This window comes from Penicillium hispanicum, assembly GCF_028827665.1.
Source record: "Penicillium hispanicum strain IBT 35686 chromosome Unknown utg000001l_segment0_segment0, whole genome shotgun sequence".
Taxonomy (NCBI): Eukaryota; Fungi; Ascomycota; class Eurotiomycetes; order Eurotiales; family Aspergillaceae; genus Penicillium; species Penicillium hispanicum.
Genome location: NW_026623193.1, coordinates 1467616 through 1485024, shown reverse-complemented (window position 1 = coordinate 1485024; position 17409 = coordinate 1467616). Strand labels below are relative to the sequence as shown.

Sequence of the window (17409 nt, the reverse complement as noted above, 5' to 3'; positions counted from 1 at the left end):
GCTGAGATGACGTATATCCACAAGGATGTGGAAGTGATCCCAAGGCGACACAATGAATGTACGCCCAAAAGAAAAGACAAGCGCGAGGACGTCAGAATGCACGACGCAGCGCTCCCCCTGATTCTCCGTCTGGGGAATGCGTGGCCCATCTATATTTATCGCGGGTGGCGGTGCTGCTGAGGTAAGCAACACTGTCACGTGAAAGAGGCGCGATCGACGTGTTTCGAGTTGACAGGAAGCTTGCAGTGGCCAGCGTCGTGGCGGTCGTTCTCCTGAACATTCCCGGTGTCCTGCAATCTCCTCGTCGATGCACACTGTGGCCCTAATTCTTCACTCCTTTTCTGCCGCTCTCTGAGATCTCCTCCGTCGCCATTACTGCAAGCGGCCACGTCTACGCCCCCCCCTTATCGATTACAGGTCGTTTGGATCTCAACCAACCTCCCGAAACAGCGGCCGAGTCTACAGTACTCCTCTTCCCCCGCTCGCGTTGATTATCGGAACGGACACACCGTCGAATTAATACCGGTGCCGCCTCCACTTCGCATTCTACACCATGACCGGACCGTCGATACAAGATCGCACAAGCGAGTTCAGCGCGATCTTGGGGCAGGCTCAAAAGCGCCTGGGCACCTCCAAGGTTGGGTCGCAGCGCCAGGCACTGCTGACTGATGCTCAAAGGCGACAAGCGAATGGCTCACCATCCGGTGATGGCAAGAGCGCGCGCTCGGAGTTTGCACGGCGGGCGCGAGACATTGGCAAGGGGATCACTGGAACAACGGCGAAATTGCAGCGATTGGCGGAGTGTGAGTATTTAAGCCTTGCGACCTGCCTGGGATAGGCCGCCGTGCGAGCATCATTGTCAGGCTCTAATTCTGCGATTTAGTGGCAAAACGCAAAACACTGTTTGATGACCGGCCCGTTGAGATCTCCGAATTGACCTACGTGATAAAACAAGATCTGGCCTCATTGAACCAGCAGATCGCGGGCTTGCAAGCATTGACTCAGGCTCAGCACCCCAGATCTAGTCGGTCAAAGATGGACCAGGAAGGGGAGCACAATGACAATGTGAGTGGAACGTAGGATTGAGTGCATTGAAATCTTGCTAATCATGGTCGTTCTAGGTTGTCGTGATGTTGCAAGGGAAGCTAGCCGGTGTCGGTGCTAGTTTCAAGGACGTTCTGGAGGTCCGGACCAAGAATATCCAAGCTTCTCGCACAAGGACCGAGAACTTCGTGTCGTCTGTATCATCCAAGTCGCAAAGTGCCCTCGATTCCCAGCGCTCTGATTCACCTCTATATAACCCCTCTGGACGGCGTACGCCTCAACCAGGATACCAAGGAAACTCTTCCGATCTCTTGACCCTCGATCCCTCAAATCCTTCACCTCTCGGACGCCCATCGATGCAATCAGATCAACAGCTGCTGGTCATGGAGGAAGCTCAGTCGAGCAACACGTACGTGCAGGCCCGTGGCGAAGCCATCGAAGCCATTGAACGAACTATCAGCGAATTGGGCGGCATCTTCGGCCAACTAGCACAAATGGTCAGCGAACAATCTGAGATGATTCAACGCATTGACGCCAACACGGAAGATGTGGTGGACAATGTGCAAGGTGCTCAGCGAGAGCTGATGAAATATTGGACTCGGGTATCTGGAAACCGATGGCTCATCGCGAAGATGTTCGGTGTCCTGATGGTGCGTATTCTCCTGCTGATTCTCCGGATAACGCTAACGATGGCTATAGATTTTCTTCCTTCTTTGGGTTTTGATTTCGGGATAGACTCGTCTCAGCCCTCATCCTTTCGATACTGTATTATAATACTTGGCTGCGTGTTCCAGTCCGATAATGGCCCCCTTTGCATGCCGTTCGCCAAACATCTTTCCTTACTGTCGTCTCGCCAGACTCTGGGATGTCTGATCCACTCATTCCTGATCCCCTTTCACTCTTCCTGTTGGGACTGTGTCCCAACGAGCTACACGAGTAAATAACTCCATGTTCAACCCGACTGAATCCATGACTTTCCTGTGATCATCGAGAGCGATTTGAATAGAACTTTCCTATGCCAATCATAATTTATCTAACTGGGTCAATGCATCCCACATCTCCGACTCCGCCCACCCCAGAGATGGCTGGTTATCGAACAACTCCCACATCAGACTGTCATCCCACCCTTCCACCGACTGTGGCATTTCCGAGGTTCGGCTGCTGGTAATGGGACTTGGAACCGGCCCCGAGGCCTGATGGTCCCGACCATGATCTAAATATGATGAGCTGGTTTGAGAGATCATCTTTGCGCCTGCGCCGATGTCATTTGCGGGATCTAGTACACTCCACTGCGGCGACCAGGACTCTGGATTCGTCTTGATCAACGGCGCACACAGGTCAAGAAACTTGGAGAACAACCCGTACAACTTGCCGATCGAGGCATTAGCCTTGGCAAATCGACGCAGCTCGTCGGTGATTTTCCTTATCATTTCGTAGTCTCTTCGGTCCGAGGTCGCCACCACATTGCAGAACAGCACGAAAAATGGAGAAAGAGGGAAGAGCAGCATGGTCCTGGATGAAGACATGAGTATTCTGTTTCTGAGGCCAGTGGGAGCACAGGCAAGGGCATACCATGTGAGGAAGTATGGATAGGCATCGACCGAGGTGACATGGCTGGAGAAAGCCTCCTGCATAGCGTGAAGAGTGGTCAGTGCTTTACGAGCGGCATAAAGGCACTCTTCACAGACCAAGCGAGACTTGAGCACAGATGACCGAGCTCGAATCAGGGTGGTCAGGACGGAATAGTAGTTGAAGTCCATTGATAGCCATTCCAGTTGCAGGATGTCCCATGATGCCGGAAACCTCGGTTCGTTACGACTACGATACTTTTCATAATGGCTTAGCTTTACGTCGCTTCGCGCGTGGCTATAGATCCAGACTTACTGCTTGAAAGTTTGAGTGGATTGTGTGCGCCTGAACGACAAGATCGGACAGGAAAGTCGCCTTTTCCACTTCCCCTATCTTTTTCGTATCCAGAAGAATACCCAGAAGAGAAGCTCTGAGATGGGAATATTGAACGATTCCTGTGACCATCGCCGTGGTTGGCAGTTCGGGATCCAGATGAATCAACTGCGCCGGATCAACCTTGAGTTCAGGTAGGGATGGTGGGCGGAGGAGAAGCAGGCTGAGGATCTTGTCGAAGTAATAGCAAGTGTAAAGACACGCATGGATGTCTTCTTCCGTTTCATTTCGGGGCACGGTGTCGGTGATGTTGTGATAGTTCAGGGCGACAATGACTCGTGAAGCGAAAGCCACGAGCATCCAACAGCGCGACATATTTCCCATGTGCTGCATCAAGCGTTTCTGATCATGGTTAACTAGATCAACGATGATGGCAATTTTGTACTTACCCCCGACAACAATGCCTGCAGCAAGGCAAGACTCGGAACAGCAGTCATTGGGATTGAATTTAATTCCTCAATGGCGGCTGCTTCATATTGCTTTTTCAAGGTCCTGAAATGGACTTTTAATCGTTCACTAGACACCAACGGGGCTAATTTCGAGATGCTTGCGACCGCCTTGGCCCATACGCAAATTCGATAAAACTGGAGTACTTGATCGTTTTCACTGTGTTCGATGATGGCCAGTCCCATTCGTTCCAGTGTTTTATTGGAGATGTGGTCTGGCCAGATAATTGCGCCCTGAGACGTAGTCATTTTGTCCGGCCCTGCGAGAGTCAGCGGCTCTGGATGCATTTCACTTCTTCGTTGACGGATATAACCTACCCGGCAAGATCATGTACAGCAGTTCTGGTGTGAGAGTAGGGGGAGCCAGGTTATCTTCTACTTCCATGTCCTCTACAGGAGCATTCTCGTCCGGCCGGCGGAGACAGGGGTTTGATAGCTGGTTCACGAAATTCCGTGCGGATTCGAGCGCAGTGCGCCTGTCGTGCGAAAGTGCCAGATTGCATTGGAGTTCGTGTTCAATGTACTCCCTAGCTTCACTGGCGGGGCATACTGAGCCCGGGGAATGCCTTTCCCGACGAAGATTTGACGTAACAGCCTGCGAGACTCTTCGCTTTGAGTTAGGCTGGGCAGCTAGGCTCATTTCGGGCAATATGCGTGTAGACTCATGTTTCCTTTTCGCCGAGGCCTTAGCATAATCCACACTTCGGGCCTGGGGAGACGAAGATCCCGAAAGAACGCCGTCGTTATCGGTGGTATTTGACGAAGGTGATGAAAGAAAGGTTGATTCGCTATTAGAACTTTCGAGTTTGGCCAGCCTTTTTGCGAGTGCATCCAGACTGCTTGATGTTAGTTTTTTCGACGCATTCAAGTGATGCTAAGGTGTCCGCACCGGGAGACTCGAGGGCGATGGAATCTTGCCTGCCGAGTCCGATTGCATTCAACTTGCGCATCGACACAGTTCATGCAGGGATCCTGACGATCGCATTTGACCTACAGGCAGTTGCTCGGATTTAGTAGGGGCTAAAGAGCGGCGCAACTGGTAAGATTGATAAGCGTCTTGCTAGGATCCCTGACCTTTCTGGAATAACACAGGTCGCACTATCAAGATGGGTCGTTGTTCAGTTGGACGAATTGCGGAGAGACGTATGTTTTGAGATCTGACTTACTGCTGGCATAGACGCCATTGTCGTCGCTTGTCGCAAGCTGCAGCATGAATTGCGTTAGCGATATTCCACGGGTGGTCGACGAACGCCCTCATGAGCTTGTCGGATTGAAGTTGAGAGAGTCGCGAAGACGAAGGAGGTTGTCCGCGCGGAGGGTCCGACATACCGACGTCCGGACGAGAACGGCTTAGTGGCCGATCGTGGGCGCCGGGATTGACGGGCCGAGGGGATGTTTAAGGCGTGAGCATAACCCCAGACGGCTAAGTGAGCAGAAAGGGCACAGTGATATCCATGCTTCGATGTGGCCAGAGCCTAGAAATGCGGATTTGTCATTGGACGGACCGGAAAGTTGACCACGGCCTAAGTAGGCCATGTTCATCCATGGATAGTACTCTCCCTCCCTTTTTCTACTCCCAGACTCGAGCAAGATAGTATGACAATAGTAAGATAATTAGTATATTGTTTATTAACGGGGAAACTAGCCTTGATTAATCGCTCTGATCTGGATTAGTTGCCAAGGCGGGGATGGCTTGCTTACGCTTGATAGAATCCTACCTAGGTACGTTTGGGCTAGGGAAGTAAGACCAACCACAATTGGCACTATTTACGAGAGTAAGAGATATCAATACTCGCGTTGAAAGAGGCCGCATAGATGCGATGGAATATGTCAAGTAGACGGCCCCAACGAGATGAGTTATTGGAGCTAAGGTTCGGGAGAAGCCGCAGCGGGTGTTTACTTTGATCAACTGTCCCCTATTGAAACTACCATATGTCATACTTCATCAGTTACAACGATAGTCTTTCTGAGCAAGGAAACTGATCGAATATTCCACGGGGAACTGGCTTCTGGGAAGGCTAGAGCAGGTCGGCGCGTAGACGGCCGTGTGATGCATAAGTGAAGACCAATGAACGTGAGGAAACCCCCCCACCTATCTGCGCCCGCGCTCAGCTCCGGCCAGTCGCTAATTCAAAAGGCCAGTCTGCCCCTGTAACATCTTCCCCCTCACAAAAATTACATATATATCAACCCTCCTCGTGTGAACCTGTGCCCTAAATCATTCGGTGGTGTCACCGGTGACCATAACCCCACGACTTCCATCCTTTCCTGCTCTCTATGACAATATGGAACCCGCCGAGGATGAACAAGCGTTGATTGACAATAACCCGCAACTACAAACCTACTATCAATCTCTCGAATCGAGGATTGGCTACCGCCTTATTCTTGGTGGTACGCGTCATTTTGGGTACTATGAACGCGACACTTGGTGGCCATTCCCCTTTGGTGCCGCGTTGCGTGCAATGGAGGATAAGCTGGCAGCATCGCTAGACCTTGGACGCGGCGCTTATGTCCTCGATGCTGGGTGTGGCGTCGCCCATGTTGCAATTCATCTCGCAACCAAATTTGGGTTCAAGATCCAAGGAATCGATGTTGTCGATCATCATGTCGCCAAAGCGAGGCGAAATATAGCACGTTACGGTCTCTCAGAGGATCAGGCGAGCGTGCGGAAAATGGACTATCACCATCTGGACAGCTTCGTGGATGGGACCTTTGATGGCGTCTACACCATGGAAACTTTCGTCCATGCCACGGAGCCTCAGGTTGTCCTGCGCAATTTCTTCCGGGTTTTACGTCCTGGTGGTCGTCTTGCGTTATTTGAGTATGACAATGAATTAGCCTCCAATCCCGCAAATGGAATGGCGCTCGCAATGGAAAGGATCAACGAGTTCGCTGCCATGCCGACCAACAGTCTCTCGCAACCTGGAGTATTCCAGCAGATGCTTGAAGATGCCGGGTTCGTCGACGTCACGGTGCGGGATTATTCCTCCAACATCATGCCAATGACGCGGTTCTTCTATCTGCTGGCCTATATTCCTTTTCTTATCGTGACCTTTTTTGGGTTAGAGCGCTTTTTCATCAACACGGTCGCGGGAGTTCAGAGCTATCGGGGCCGGCAACATTGGCGGTATGTGGCTATTTCAGCTTCAAAACCAAGAAGTGCCGAGGAGACGAAGAAGAGCCAATGACTGGGACTGAATGTTTACTCGGTCCCAGGTGGTTTATCTTTGCGTTTCATGTGTCCACATTGAATGACTTTGGTTTATATATTTCCAAGACTACCTTTTTGTGCAGCAAGACAAACATATTATCGAGGATGGTGTGGTCAGCAAACACCAAAAGCCTCTCTCAATAGACGAAAGATTGATATCGTGGCCCACAAAATTCCCTATCATGAATTCGTATTCTGTCCAAGCCAGTGTGATGGTCAATATCTTCCAGTAGTCACGGCCCAAAAACCCAAACAAGGAGATCCGTGCTAATGTACACGCCAGATGGTTGCTTTCGAAGGGAGATCAAATCTTCGACGTAGATGTATAGCCGACATACGACGTAGAAAGCACATGTAATCGTGACAGGAACCAGAACGCGAAGACGTATCCTGGCCTCCGGATCTTGGATGGGTAGGGTATTGTTCCACCTGCCGAGAAACCATGTAACGGCTGGAAGGGTCCAAAGACCACCAGCCTTTGCATTTAAAGGGCGAGTCTCTTCGGTTAGATGCAAATGTTGACGAGAATGGGACGAATGAGATGGTCGCTTCTTGCTTTTCATCATCTCAACCAAATAGTAGACCGCACCGTAAAGGGAGAAAACAGCATGATAGACGCTGCAAACTCTCCACATAATCGTTTCCACGCGTGTTGGGAAGTGGAAGTCCCACCCGGCAATAAACAGTATGCTGAACAATACTGTCACGCAAGTGGCAGGGATTGTTGCGGAAAAGGACGGACATAGCCACGTATCAGAAGGGAATCGATCCCAAGGCCGAGAACGAACCGGCCTGGAGAATATCGGAATTCGAAGCGTATAGGTCAATCGTGTGTAATAACTCCAATGGAGATTGATACCAAAGTATTCTTGACTGAGATATTCGAGAGGCGTCCGATACCATTGCGTAGGTAGCATAGGATGGGTCTGGTGGCAGTATTTGTGAGTATCTATTCGGATAACCATGGATCGCTTTTAGGGTGACTGGGAACTGCTTACGTTTGTTTGCGAAAACTCGCGAACGCTCTGTATCGTCTTTGAATCTTTGGTCGAAATGAATCGGGGTCGAGTGATGGAAGGCTTGCGATACCAAGAGGCGGACGTAGCAAACATAACGAGCGCAAAAGAGGAAGTCGTCAATTCCAGGCTTGTCATCGGAAGGCCTGTGCAGGCTCTTTGAACTATACCGGCAAAGAACCAAAAGGTCTGGATGACGACTATCACACTTCGAAGGTCAGTTTGATAGAAATTGGCAGAAGGAGAGTATTGATAGTACCGAGATAAGGAATCCACAGAGTTTCGTTCAGATATGTCCATGCTATCCAAATCTGGTGGCTCAATAAAATCATGTCTTATCAAATAATGCAGCTGTTGAGCATCGATAGGAAAGCCTCGAGGGAAATCTGGGCTTTTCAAATGAATCCCCCCGAGTTCACAAAAAATGCATGAAGGTATTTCCATTCTGTCCTGGACGATGATGGTGGGTGGTTCTTAAATTGCTGAAATTTGAACGAGATCGTGAGCGACAGAGATCATGAAGATATTAGCTCACTGCGGGGACTGTAGCTCGTCACTAACCTTGACGCTTTCTCTTGCCTTTGACCACTGACCGAATGCAATGCCAAAGAGGAAGTCGGGTCCCAAAAGAGCTATGCAAAACAGATTAAGCTTGTCGAGCAATGGGTGATACCATTTATCACTTGGTGACCCCACGTTGGGGTAAACTGAAACCCAGCAGCAAAGCAATACCGTCACCCCACAAGACCAGATAATGTCTTCAGTGCCTCTGCTATTGGGCGTGGATACCCAGCCATATACAGGAACATCCGTCGAGTTGCCCATGAGGAGAAGAGTGGGCTTGTCTAGGTGTAGACACCCGTGGATGAAAAGGAGATGCACAGAGGTCTATAGTGAGAGGAATGGGCAGTATGTGCTGGGATTCAGAGATTATCGACTACTAATATTCCAATTATACTGGACAGAATTTACGCCATCACATCATGCAGGAGACGCAAAGGCGGAATATGGGGCAGGGGATGCATGGTATAAACTAGAATCAGCGCCTCCCGTCTGCTTGCCAGCGCCTTTAGGGGAGGGACAACCAGTCAAGTTCGAGGAGACTGATGCATAGAGCGCAGGTGCGATTGGTTCAGAATAGCCCCATGGACACTTAGGGGCATCAGGTGCATTCATGATAGCCGCTGAGGGTGGGGGCTGCAGGACAAGTTTCACCAATCTGGAGACACAGGATTCCCGCGAGCTCTCAAGTCCCCTTTCCAAAGGCATCTTCCAGGTGGCTTTCGCTGTCTCCAAACAGCGGGAGATATCCCTAGGTATTTTCAGAGTGTCCTTGCTGAATGCTCGCGCCAAGAGATCAATCACACGCTTTGCCGCACAGTTCCTGCATCCGGAGGATTTTGAATCTCTATGCAGCGTGGCGTAGGATCGACGAGGGTATGGTAAGCTGAAGCGGAGCAAGGCGCTAGCTATACTTCTGTGGTTGGCTGAATCGCGTCCAGAGCTCGGGAACGGGCCGCGGCGGTTTCAGCTATTCTGGACCCCCGACACGCATCACACGCCTCGATTCACACTGATAGGCCACCGAGGGCCAATGATATATCTGGGGCCATGCACGTCCTAGGTCTCTGCATATGTATCTCTGTATGTACAATGTAGCATTCAGCAGGTTTACGGCAGGATTCTTATCAGAGCCACTCCACCAGTTGGAAGAGTGTCGAGTGAACCCGACCACAAACGAAGTACGCTAGAAAGGCAACTGACTTTTCTGGCAAACATGGAAGGGTTAGAATGATCACTTATTACCATTTTTGAGATCAATGGAAAGACAAAAACTGCGTGTTTACATGTAGAGATTCTGGGATACTTAATGATAGCAGAATTTACAATGCAATGTCACCTCGGACCCATGAAGAACAGGGACAGGATACTCGGGGCGATGCGGGATGGCTTCGCGTAGGAGCAATTCCTGATGTGCCGCACCAAACCATACGTGATCAAGCATTGGTCCGCCTTCGGAATTTGGACCGGATATTTGTCCAATAGACGCCATGTACTGACCAAGATCGCTTCGCATCTGCCATAAAAACTCCTTCCGATGGGACCAACTCGTGGAAGCTGACTGTGTGTGGTTCTCGGTATCGCTTGCAATGGATTGAAAAAATTGCACAACTCTTTCCAGAGTCGAAGTTAGGAGGAGAAGAGTGACCCAGCTTTCCGAAGAAGCCCAGGGGAAGTCGGGGCCCATCAGTCGCCGGACAGTCGAGCACAAGAGCTCCATGCAATGTTGAGTTGACAGTAGGATCTGAGTGTCTGTGAATGGCGGCTCTTGGAGGATGAACTGCTGGCGTCGCATGAATGAGGCGAGATCGGTCATTTGGTCTGAGGAACCCCATTCGGGGCTGGCAGACGATTCGAGAAAGAAGATCGCATATGCTCTGGTCGGAGTTAGTTGAACGTTTGCATAATACCGGGATTGAGCCATACAAGGGATGGAGAAGCCTTGCCTGTAGTTCCCCTACCGCTTTTGTATACACTACCTCTTTCTCGGTCTTGGATGATGACCACAACGGTCGCGCGATGGTGTCCGTTTCCAAGTGATATCGAACCACGTGGTCAGCCAGATGAAACGATAGTCGAACACAGGTAGCCCAGCATCGTTTGAGGTCGGTTAGATATGCCAATGAGTACTCAACGTCTTCTTGCCCTTCACAAGCAGCATACTGGGGCGGCGGGGGAGGGAACAGCTCCGTTATGAATGTGAGGTCGTCACCCGGCGACAGGAAATTGTCGCCCTCAAACTCAGAGCCTGGCTTCTTCTTCCGCATAGAGAGATATGCCTGGGAGATGGCAGATTCATTTCGGAGGATTCGGGCATGCGTCAAGCGACACGCCAATGTCAACGAGGCGATGTCTTCCAGCTCACAGAATGCTACGAGTCTGACGAAGACGTGATCAGGCATTCGTTTCCATATCGACTCCTTGGGCGCGATCAAACCAGTAGCTCGTCTCCTCCTTCTGGGGACTATGCCGCGGAATCGATCGAAAAACGGTGGCATGATTTGGGTGTTGGTGACAGATCATGACGGCAGCGGTGCAGTCTCGTCAAGTGGGAGCATGGCGACCAGCGAAGACAGCTGATACTCCGATTAGTTCCTCTAGAGTGGACAATTTTAACCTCTCAGACGTGGAGTGGGATAGGAATGATAAAATCGTTCGAGAGTGAAAGCTGAAACCCGGTTGTTCTCACGCCTGACACTAGAGTGTTGCCTTAAAGGCAAGGCATAAAGGACTTCTACCTTGATGCCTCAGGCCTCCAAACGGCATCGCGTCCATCGCGTCTTCCGAACTTCAACCTCGTCGTGAACCCCATGAAGAGTTATGTTGACACGACCACACACTGAAAGATGTCTCCACACCAAGCGTGACTACTCAGGACATATATTGGGCTCTGGCAGACTTGAGCAGCCACGGGGTAGCTCCCCTTACAAAAAGTGATGGACTCGCCATCGAACTCGTCGAAACCATACTCGTGTGTGATCTGCCACAAGAGAAAGGTCAAATGTGACCGACAAGAGCCATGTTCAAATTGTGCAAAGGCGAATGCCGAGTGCATTTACCAGCCTCCGCCGCCGCCTCGTCGTCGCAAGAGAGAGCGCGACGCGAATGACAGCGGCCCCCAAGAACATGGAAAGTCACTTCGGAGAACGAGCCGAGCATCCTTACCGCATCGTCATGAAAAGAGGAGCTCATTCCCAGTTGAATCCCATCGTGCTGTCCCTGAGCCCAGACAGCGCGAATCTGGGAGGATGATTATGAAAGAGGGAAATTCGGTCTATATCGATAAGTAAGCGCATTTGATCAAAGATATCTCGAAATTTGTGGCTGATTATCATCTAGTTCCCTCTGGACAAGTGTCAGCCAAGAGGTTAGCGAGGCACTGTGTCATCTTTAGTCCCAAACTGACAGTCTTTTGATCAGCTCCCAAATGCAGCAGATGTATTAGATGATGCATCTAGTGGTGACAGCGACAGCGTGTCTTTGGATGGCAACCACGAGTCCATCCTGCTTCTGAGCCCCGGTAGACGCAGGAACCTTACGGACTTACATCCGAACCCATTGCACATCTTTAAACTCTGGCAGACATTTCTCGAGAATGTCAACCCCTTAACCAAGATATTGCATGCACCTTCAGTTCAGCAGCAGATATTGGAGGCCATGAGTGACTTACAAAGTACTGGAAGAGAGTTAGAGGCACTGATGTTTTCTATCTACTGCATCGCACTGGTTTCCTTGCAGGCGGGGGAAGTTGAGAAGTCGTTTGGTGAAAGTAAGAAAAAGCTTCTGTCGAGATATCGACGAGGTGCTCAATTGGCTTTGAAAAACGCATCATTCCTTCGCACATCGAACCTCATGGTTTTACAGGCGTTCATGTTTTACCTAGTAGGTTTACATCCTCATTTCGCACTAGCTATCTGACGTTCTTCTCCTAGTTATCTCTGCGAGGGTCTTCTGATCCACATACTATCTGGACTCTCAGTGGCGTCGCCTTGCGGATTGCACAGCGCATCGGAGTTCATCGAGACGGGTCTGGATATGGAATTTCGATCTTTGAGACCGAGATGCGACGTCGAGTTTGGTTTCAACTGATGGTTCTGGACGCTACATCTGCCCAATCCTGCGGCGTTGCGTCGGGCCCATCACTGACGAACGCCGATGCTCAACCACCCATGAACGCAAATGATAGCGATCTGGACCCGCGAATGACAGAGCCAGCTCGCGAGAAAGAAGGGCCGACAGAGATGATGTTCTGCCTTGCTCGCAGTGAATTTGGCAAATGGCTTCGTCGCTGGAGCAAAGACTCCGCACTTTCCAATTCTCCGTGGGCTTTTCTATCCTCTTCATCGACGCCGTTGAGAGAAAAGGATCATGCCGTTGACGAGCTGGAGAATGCGATGGAACAAAGATTTCTGCAATATTGCGATCAGTCCATTCCTCTGCATCTGGCCACCATCGTGATGGCGCGCTCAGCTATACACTTCACGAGATTGATGGCGCATCACCCCCGCCAGTATCAAGATTCACGCACCCGGATTCCCCAGTCGGAGAAAGATATCATTTTCGAGAATTGCCTGAAGATGGCGGAGTATGCTGACTATGCCCAGATGCATCCAGAAGTCCAGCGGTTCTCATGGCACATGGTGAATCATATGCCGTGGGACGCCATCATTTTCATGCTTTCGGAAATGCGAAGTCGTACTGACCCAGAGGAGAAGAGCAAGGTCTGGCAAATCGTCGGCGGCATCTACTCTCGTCATCTCCGACAAATGGGGAGGAGCGGCCAAACGCCTCTTCATGCGGCCATCCAAAATCTGATCATCAAGGCTTGGAGGGCATACACTGAGGAATGTAACCTCCACAACCGTATCCCGACGGCCTGTCCAACTATAGTCTCCACTTTATTGGGCGCCGCCAATGCCTCCCTCGCGTCACAGCAGACAGACGACGGTTTCAGATCAGCCACGCACAATGCTCTCTTCCCAGAGCCACCCAACCACGGGGTCTCAAGAGTCTTTGATGATGAGGTCGGAAATTTCGACTTCTTTCATGATAGTCCAGTGGACTGGAATGACTGGGACAATTTGTTGAATCAATTCCAGGAATCACTGGTAGATGATATGACGTTGCCGCTTGGATCTCTATCGTGACCTTCCGGCAGTTGGTTTAGGATCCCACTATCGTGTGACCAGCAAAGCCCGGAAAGCTCTGAATTCGACAAGGACGAACATTGTTTCTCAAGTGTAACGATTCAGTGCGAATCGATCGCGCCGGTCGCTCACGTCGGTCGCTCGCGCCGATCGGCGGACGACATACCGACCAAAGCCTTGGGAATAAGCTCGGGGTCGGAGACTAGCTTGCCCGAGCACAGATAGCCCACGCTTGCAATTGGCATTTTATACGACGCAAAGTATGATCATCCTGGGGTGTTTGATGTGTTTTGCATTATATATAACCTTGCCGTCATCTGGGACTCGGCCTTCGTGATCCTATTCGCATCTTCTTCCATCAGTTGTTCGTGTTCGGCATATCTCCAGCTTCTTCATACTCCATCGACATTTGATTCATTCAGACAAGAATGCCTCAAGTAGACGTTCTTATTGTCGGCGCAGGCCCAACTGGGCTTATCATTGCTCTTTGGCTACATCGACAGGGCGTCAGCATTCGTATCATCGATGAAGCTGCTGGGCCTGCACCAGATTCCCGTGCGTTTGTCATACATGCACGGATTCTGGAACTGTATCGTCAACTCGATTTGACCGATGACTTACTGGCTGCTGGATACAAGCTACCAGCCACCAACGTTTGGGTCAATGGGCAACATCGCGCACACATTTCGTTACGCGATTTCGGCCGCGAACTGACCGCATACCCCTATATGCTGACCCTGCCACAAAACGACCATGAAAGACTCCTCGAAAGACGATTGAATTCCTTGGGGATCTTTGTTGAGCGACGCACAAATCTCCAACAGTTTGAGGACCATGGATCAAGCATTATTGCAGCGCTCCGCCGAGGGGACGATGAGAGCGAAATGACGTGCGAAGCCGCATACATCGTCGGCTGCGATGGGGCCCATTCAATCGTCCGACGCGACATAGGTGCTAAATACGAAGGGGATGCCTATGCGCCATTGTTCTATGTCGCTGATATCGATGCCGATGAGCAAGACAGCCCCCTGTTCAACGGCGAAGGCCATCTGAGATTTGTCGATGATACATTCAACCTCGTTCTTCCATATGCCCAGGAGCGGCGCGTGCGGCTGGTCGGGACCATAATGCCCAAAGAGAACGAACATCAGGAGGTTGAGCTGTCCACTCCTCACCCAGATATCACTTTTGAGGATGTGCTCCCGGACATCAGAAAGGCATCAAGCATCGGAATTGCAAAGGTCCGCTGGTTCTCCACCTACCGCAGTCACCACCGTGTGGCCAGCGCATTCCGTCGCAACCGGGCATTCCTCGTCGGCGATGCTGCTCATATCCACAGCCCTATTGGTGGCCAGGGCATGAACACGGGAATTATGGATGCAATCAATTTGGCATGGAAGCTGGCCACCGTGCTTCGACAGCCCAGCATGACCGACGATGCCAAAAACAACTTTCTGGATTCCTACGAGGCTGAACGCCGTCCCTTTGCACTGACTGTTGTTGGCGCGACTGACCATGGCTTTACCGTTCTCACCGGCTCGGGCTTTTTACCTCATCTTCTGCGCTCCTGGATCATTCCTTACGTCGCTCCTCTGGCCACCAAATTCCAGTCCGTTCGAACGGAGATTTTTCGACGGGGCTCTCAGCTGGTCTGCACCTACAGGGGGAGCTCTCTGAACCAGCTTGTACAAGGCACATCCGTCGTCCAGCCCGGTGATCGTCTGCCATGGGCCACGACGGATCAAGGTGACAACTTCTCCACACTCCATGACATATGCTGGCACATCCATGTGTATGGAGACCGGTGGCCCGGGCTGGCAGAGTGGTGTCACAAAAGCAACGTCCAACTCACCGTGTTCGCGTGGGACGCTCACTATGGCCAACTGGGATTCAAGAAGGATGCAGTCTATCTTTTGCGACCGGACCAGTACATCGCCGGTATCTTTGAGGGAGATGCGATTGAGTCGCAATTGGATGAGTACTTTTCTTCTCGGGGGGTTGCGTGCTAGTATTGCTGGTAACACTGGTTTGATTCTTGTTCTTTTCCAACCGAATATCCACGACACAAAGCTACTGCGACCGTAAGAATCACTCACATGAGACTGTTCAATTGCTGAGCCACTCGAATCCTTGTTGGTCGCCGGACTGCCTGGACCCTAAAGTGGCTTCCCAACCTCCTAACGGTCCGGGGAAAGGTGACACATGCAAGCTCATCGAACTCAGAATCTTTAGTGGTCGAAAGATCTCCAGCTTTGCATGCCTTCATAATCACGATTCAGACAACGAATGAACGGCGTCTCGGGATCTAAAAATAAGGCGGCTGTGTTGGGCGCCTAAGCTGGCGGATCCAACTACATGAGTCTCGGGATCGGAGATCTCAACTGCGCCCAGCAACACGAACGATCGGCACATACAGATCTCAATTAAGATCTATGCGGCCTTAATTGTTGACTGCTTCCCCAAACCTCCGCTGGTTCGTGGTGAGGCGTCCGGCAAAGGCGTCCACCGGGCCCGTACCATGTGGCACGTCTACCGCCGTGCAGGACCCTTATTCGTTCATGGAGCGAGTGAGGCGCGCTCCTGTTCTAAAAAACATTAGTGAGACTTCGCGTCAATCCCTGGACATAGCCTCTGGTCTACGGGTTTGTCTTGCCGTGGAGTTACCGTTGAGAATTTCTATAAAAGGATGCACAGACAGGGAGCAATCTCGGATATAAAAGGGTTGAGATCTCCTTCCTCTTCTCTCCAATAAATACAGACATCTCCCCAAAGCAATCTGCTCTCAAGCATTCAATCTTCCGACCAACACATTTCTACAACACTACAAGTCTGCAAGATGAAGACCGCCGCCATCACTACCGCTCTCCTGGCCGCTGCTAGCACTGCCTTTGCTGCTCCGAGCAACTTCAAGCGCGCGCTGAAGAACCTGGAAATCTTCGACCTTACCGGTGAACTCTATGCACAGGGCGAACCCACCACCTATGCAATTGCGTTTACCCTCAACGATCCTAACACTGGCATCGACACTGACTGCAGTGCTCGCTGGTAAGTTCTCACCTTTTCATTACGTCCAAAAGGCTTCGTGCACGCAATACACGCCAGCGGGGCTACGAAAGAGAACAAGGAAAACTGACTACTCCCCAGGTCCCAGGGCATGCCTGGAACTACCAAGTTCAACTGCACCAACGACACCTATCAAGTCTCTTTCCCCAACGGGATCAGCAACATTCGGGACTTTAACATGGAGGTTTCTCGTCCGGATGGCTCCGAGACGGGCCAGAACGTGGTCAGCGGCGTTGACTGGGGCTGCAAGGATACTCCGGACTCCTACCCCGAGACGTCGTGCGGTTGGGTCGGCGTTTTCAACATTGAGCTGAGCAAGGCGTCTTGATTGCACTATGCACTATATAGGGTTGAGGCGTCTTTGATTTGCAAGCGGGTAGGACGGACGAGCAGGGTTGCATTTTTGCTTGGGGCTATTGCCTTTCCACTCCTTATTGAAATAGCGGGAAACAAACTACTTCCAGGATATGCATATCAATTCATAAACTCCTAGATAAACTAGCGTCGGCTCGTCTATTTAAGTGAAGTTTCCAACTGGAAGCCCCGGGTTCTAGGTATTTCGATTCGATCCCATTGTTTATCTGCCAGGACATTCATGACGCTTATCGATCAGATCATGGCCCCACCAGCACAGGGGAAATTGCCCCATTGGGCAATTTTCCGCCGGGGCTTCATCTAGATGGGATCGGCGCCTTTCGTTGCAGAACAGGATAGGACGTTTCTGCCGACGAGTTGTTCGTCCTATGAAAGAGGAGCCGGCTCCGCATATTTACAGGACCTAATCTAAGCATGCAGAATGCGTCTGATATTGGTGGAGCAATGTAACCTCTACAAGGGGCGCCCGGCGGGGCGTTGAATTTCTCCAATGAGAGCTTCTTCGATATGTCGAGATGAGGATTTCTCTGTTTCCAAGTAGACTGCCTAGGTAGTGAGATGAAGATCGCTTTGCCTTGGTGTGA

The 17409-nt window shown here is 51.0% G+C and overlaps 7 protein-coding genes across 7 annotated transcripts; 5 read left to right on the top strand and 2 right to left on the bottom strand.

The window, feature by feature from the left end:
• Positions 1-553: 553 nt before the first annotated feature.
• N7459_000612 (t-SNARE syntaxin) lies at positions 554-1779 on the top strand (the record flags this gene model as incomplete). The annotated part of the gene is made up of 4 exons (XM_056939797.1): positions 554-803; positions 884-1065; positions 1122-1694; positions 1744-1779. The coding sequence occupies 4 exons, from the start codon at positions 554-556 to the stop codon at positions 1777-1779; spliced, it is 1041 nt and encodes a 346-aa protein (XP_056804077.1).
• Positions 1780-2066: 287 nt separating this feature from the next.
• Positions 2067-4779, bottom strand: N7459_000611 (fungal specific transcription factor domain-containing protein; the record flags this gene model as incomplete). The annotated part of the gene is made up of 6 exons (XM_056939796.1): positions 2067-2556; positions 2617-2870; positions 2929-3348; positions 3396-3712; positions 3771-4288; positions 4619-4779. 6 exons carry the CDS (start codon positions 4777-4779, stop codon positions 2067-2069), a joined length of 2160 nt encoding a protein of 719 aa, XP_056804076.1.
• A 958-nt stretch (positions 4780-5737) lies between these two features.
• Positions 5738-6640, top strand: N7459_000610 (SAM-dependent methyltransferase; the record flags this gene model as incomplete). The annotated part of the gene is made up of 1 exon (XM_056939795.1): positions 5738-6640. One exon carries the CDS (start codon positions 5738-5740, stop codon positions 6638-6640), a length of 903 nt encoding a protein of 300 aa, XP_056804075.1.
• A 2906-nt stretch (positions 6641-9546) lies between these two features.
• On the bottom strand, positions 9547-10738 carry N7459_000609 (uncharacterized protein; the record flags this gene model as incomplete). The annotated part of the gene is made up of 2 exons (XM_056939794.1): positions 9547-10117; positions 10167-10738. The coding sequence occupies 2 exons, from the start codon at positions 10736-10738 to the stop codon at positions 9547-9549; spliced, it is 1143 nt and encodes a 380-aa protein (XP_056804074.1).
• Positions 10739-11176: 438 nt separating this feature from the next.
• Positions 11177-13387, top strand: N7459_000608 (Zn(II)2Cys6 transcription factor; the record flags this gene model as incomplete). Its single annotated transcript, XM_056939793.1, has 4 exons — positions 11177-11526; positions 11580-11607; positions 11661-12122; positions 12173-13387. 4 exons carry the CDS (start codon positions 11177-11179, stop codon positions 13385-13387), a joined length of 2055 nt encoding a protein of 684 aa, XP_056804073.1.
• A 428-nt stretch (positions 13388-13815) lies between these two features.
• On the top strand, positions 13816-15396 carry N7459_000607 (putative FAD binding monooxygenase; the record flags this gene model as incomplete). Its single annotated transcript, XM_056939792.1, has 1 exon — positions 13816-15396. One exon carries the CDS (start codon positions 13816-13818, stop codon positions 15394-15396), a length of 1581 nt encoding a protein of 526 aa, XP_056804072.1.
• An 827-nt stretch (positions 15397-16223) lies between these two features.
• Positions 16224-16778, top strand: N7459_000606 (uncharacterized protein; the record flags this gene model as incomplete). The annotated part of the gene is made up of 2 exons (XM_056939791.1): positions 16224-16432; positions 16532-16778. The coding sequence occupies 2 exons, from the start codon at positions 16224-16226 to the stop codon at positions 16776-16778; spliced, it is 456 nt and encodes a 151-aa protein (XP_056804071.1).
• Positions 16779-17409: the final 631 nt, after the last annotated feature.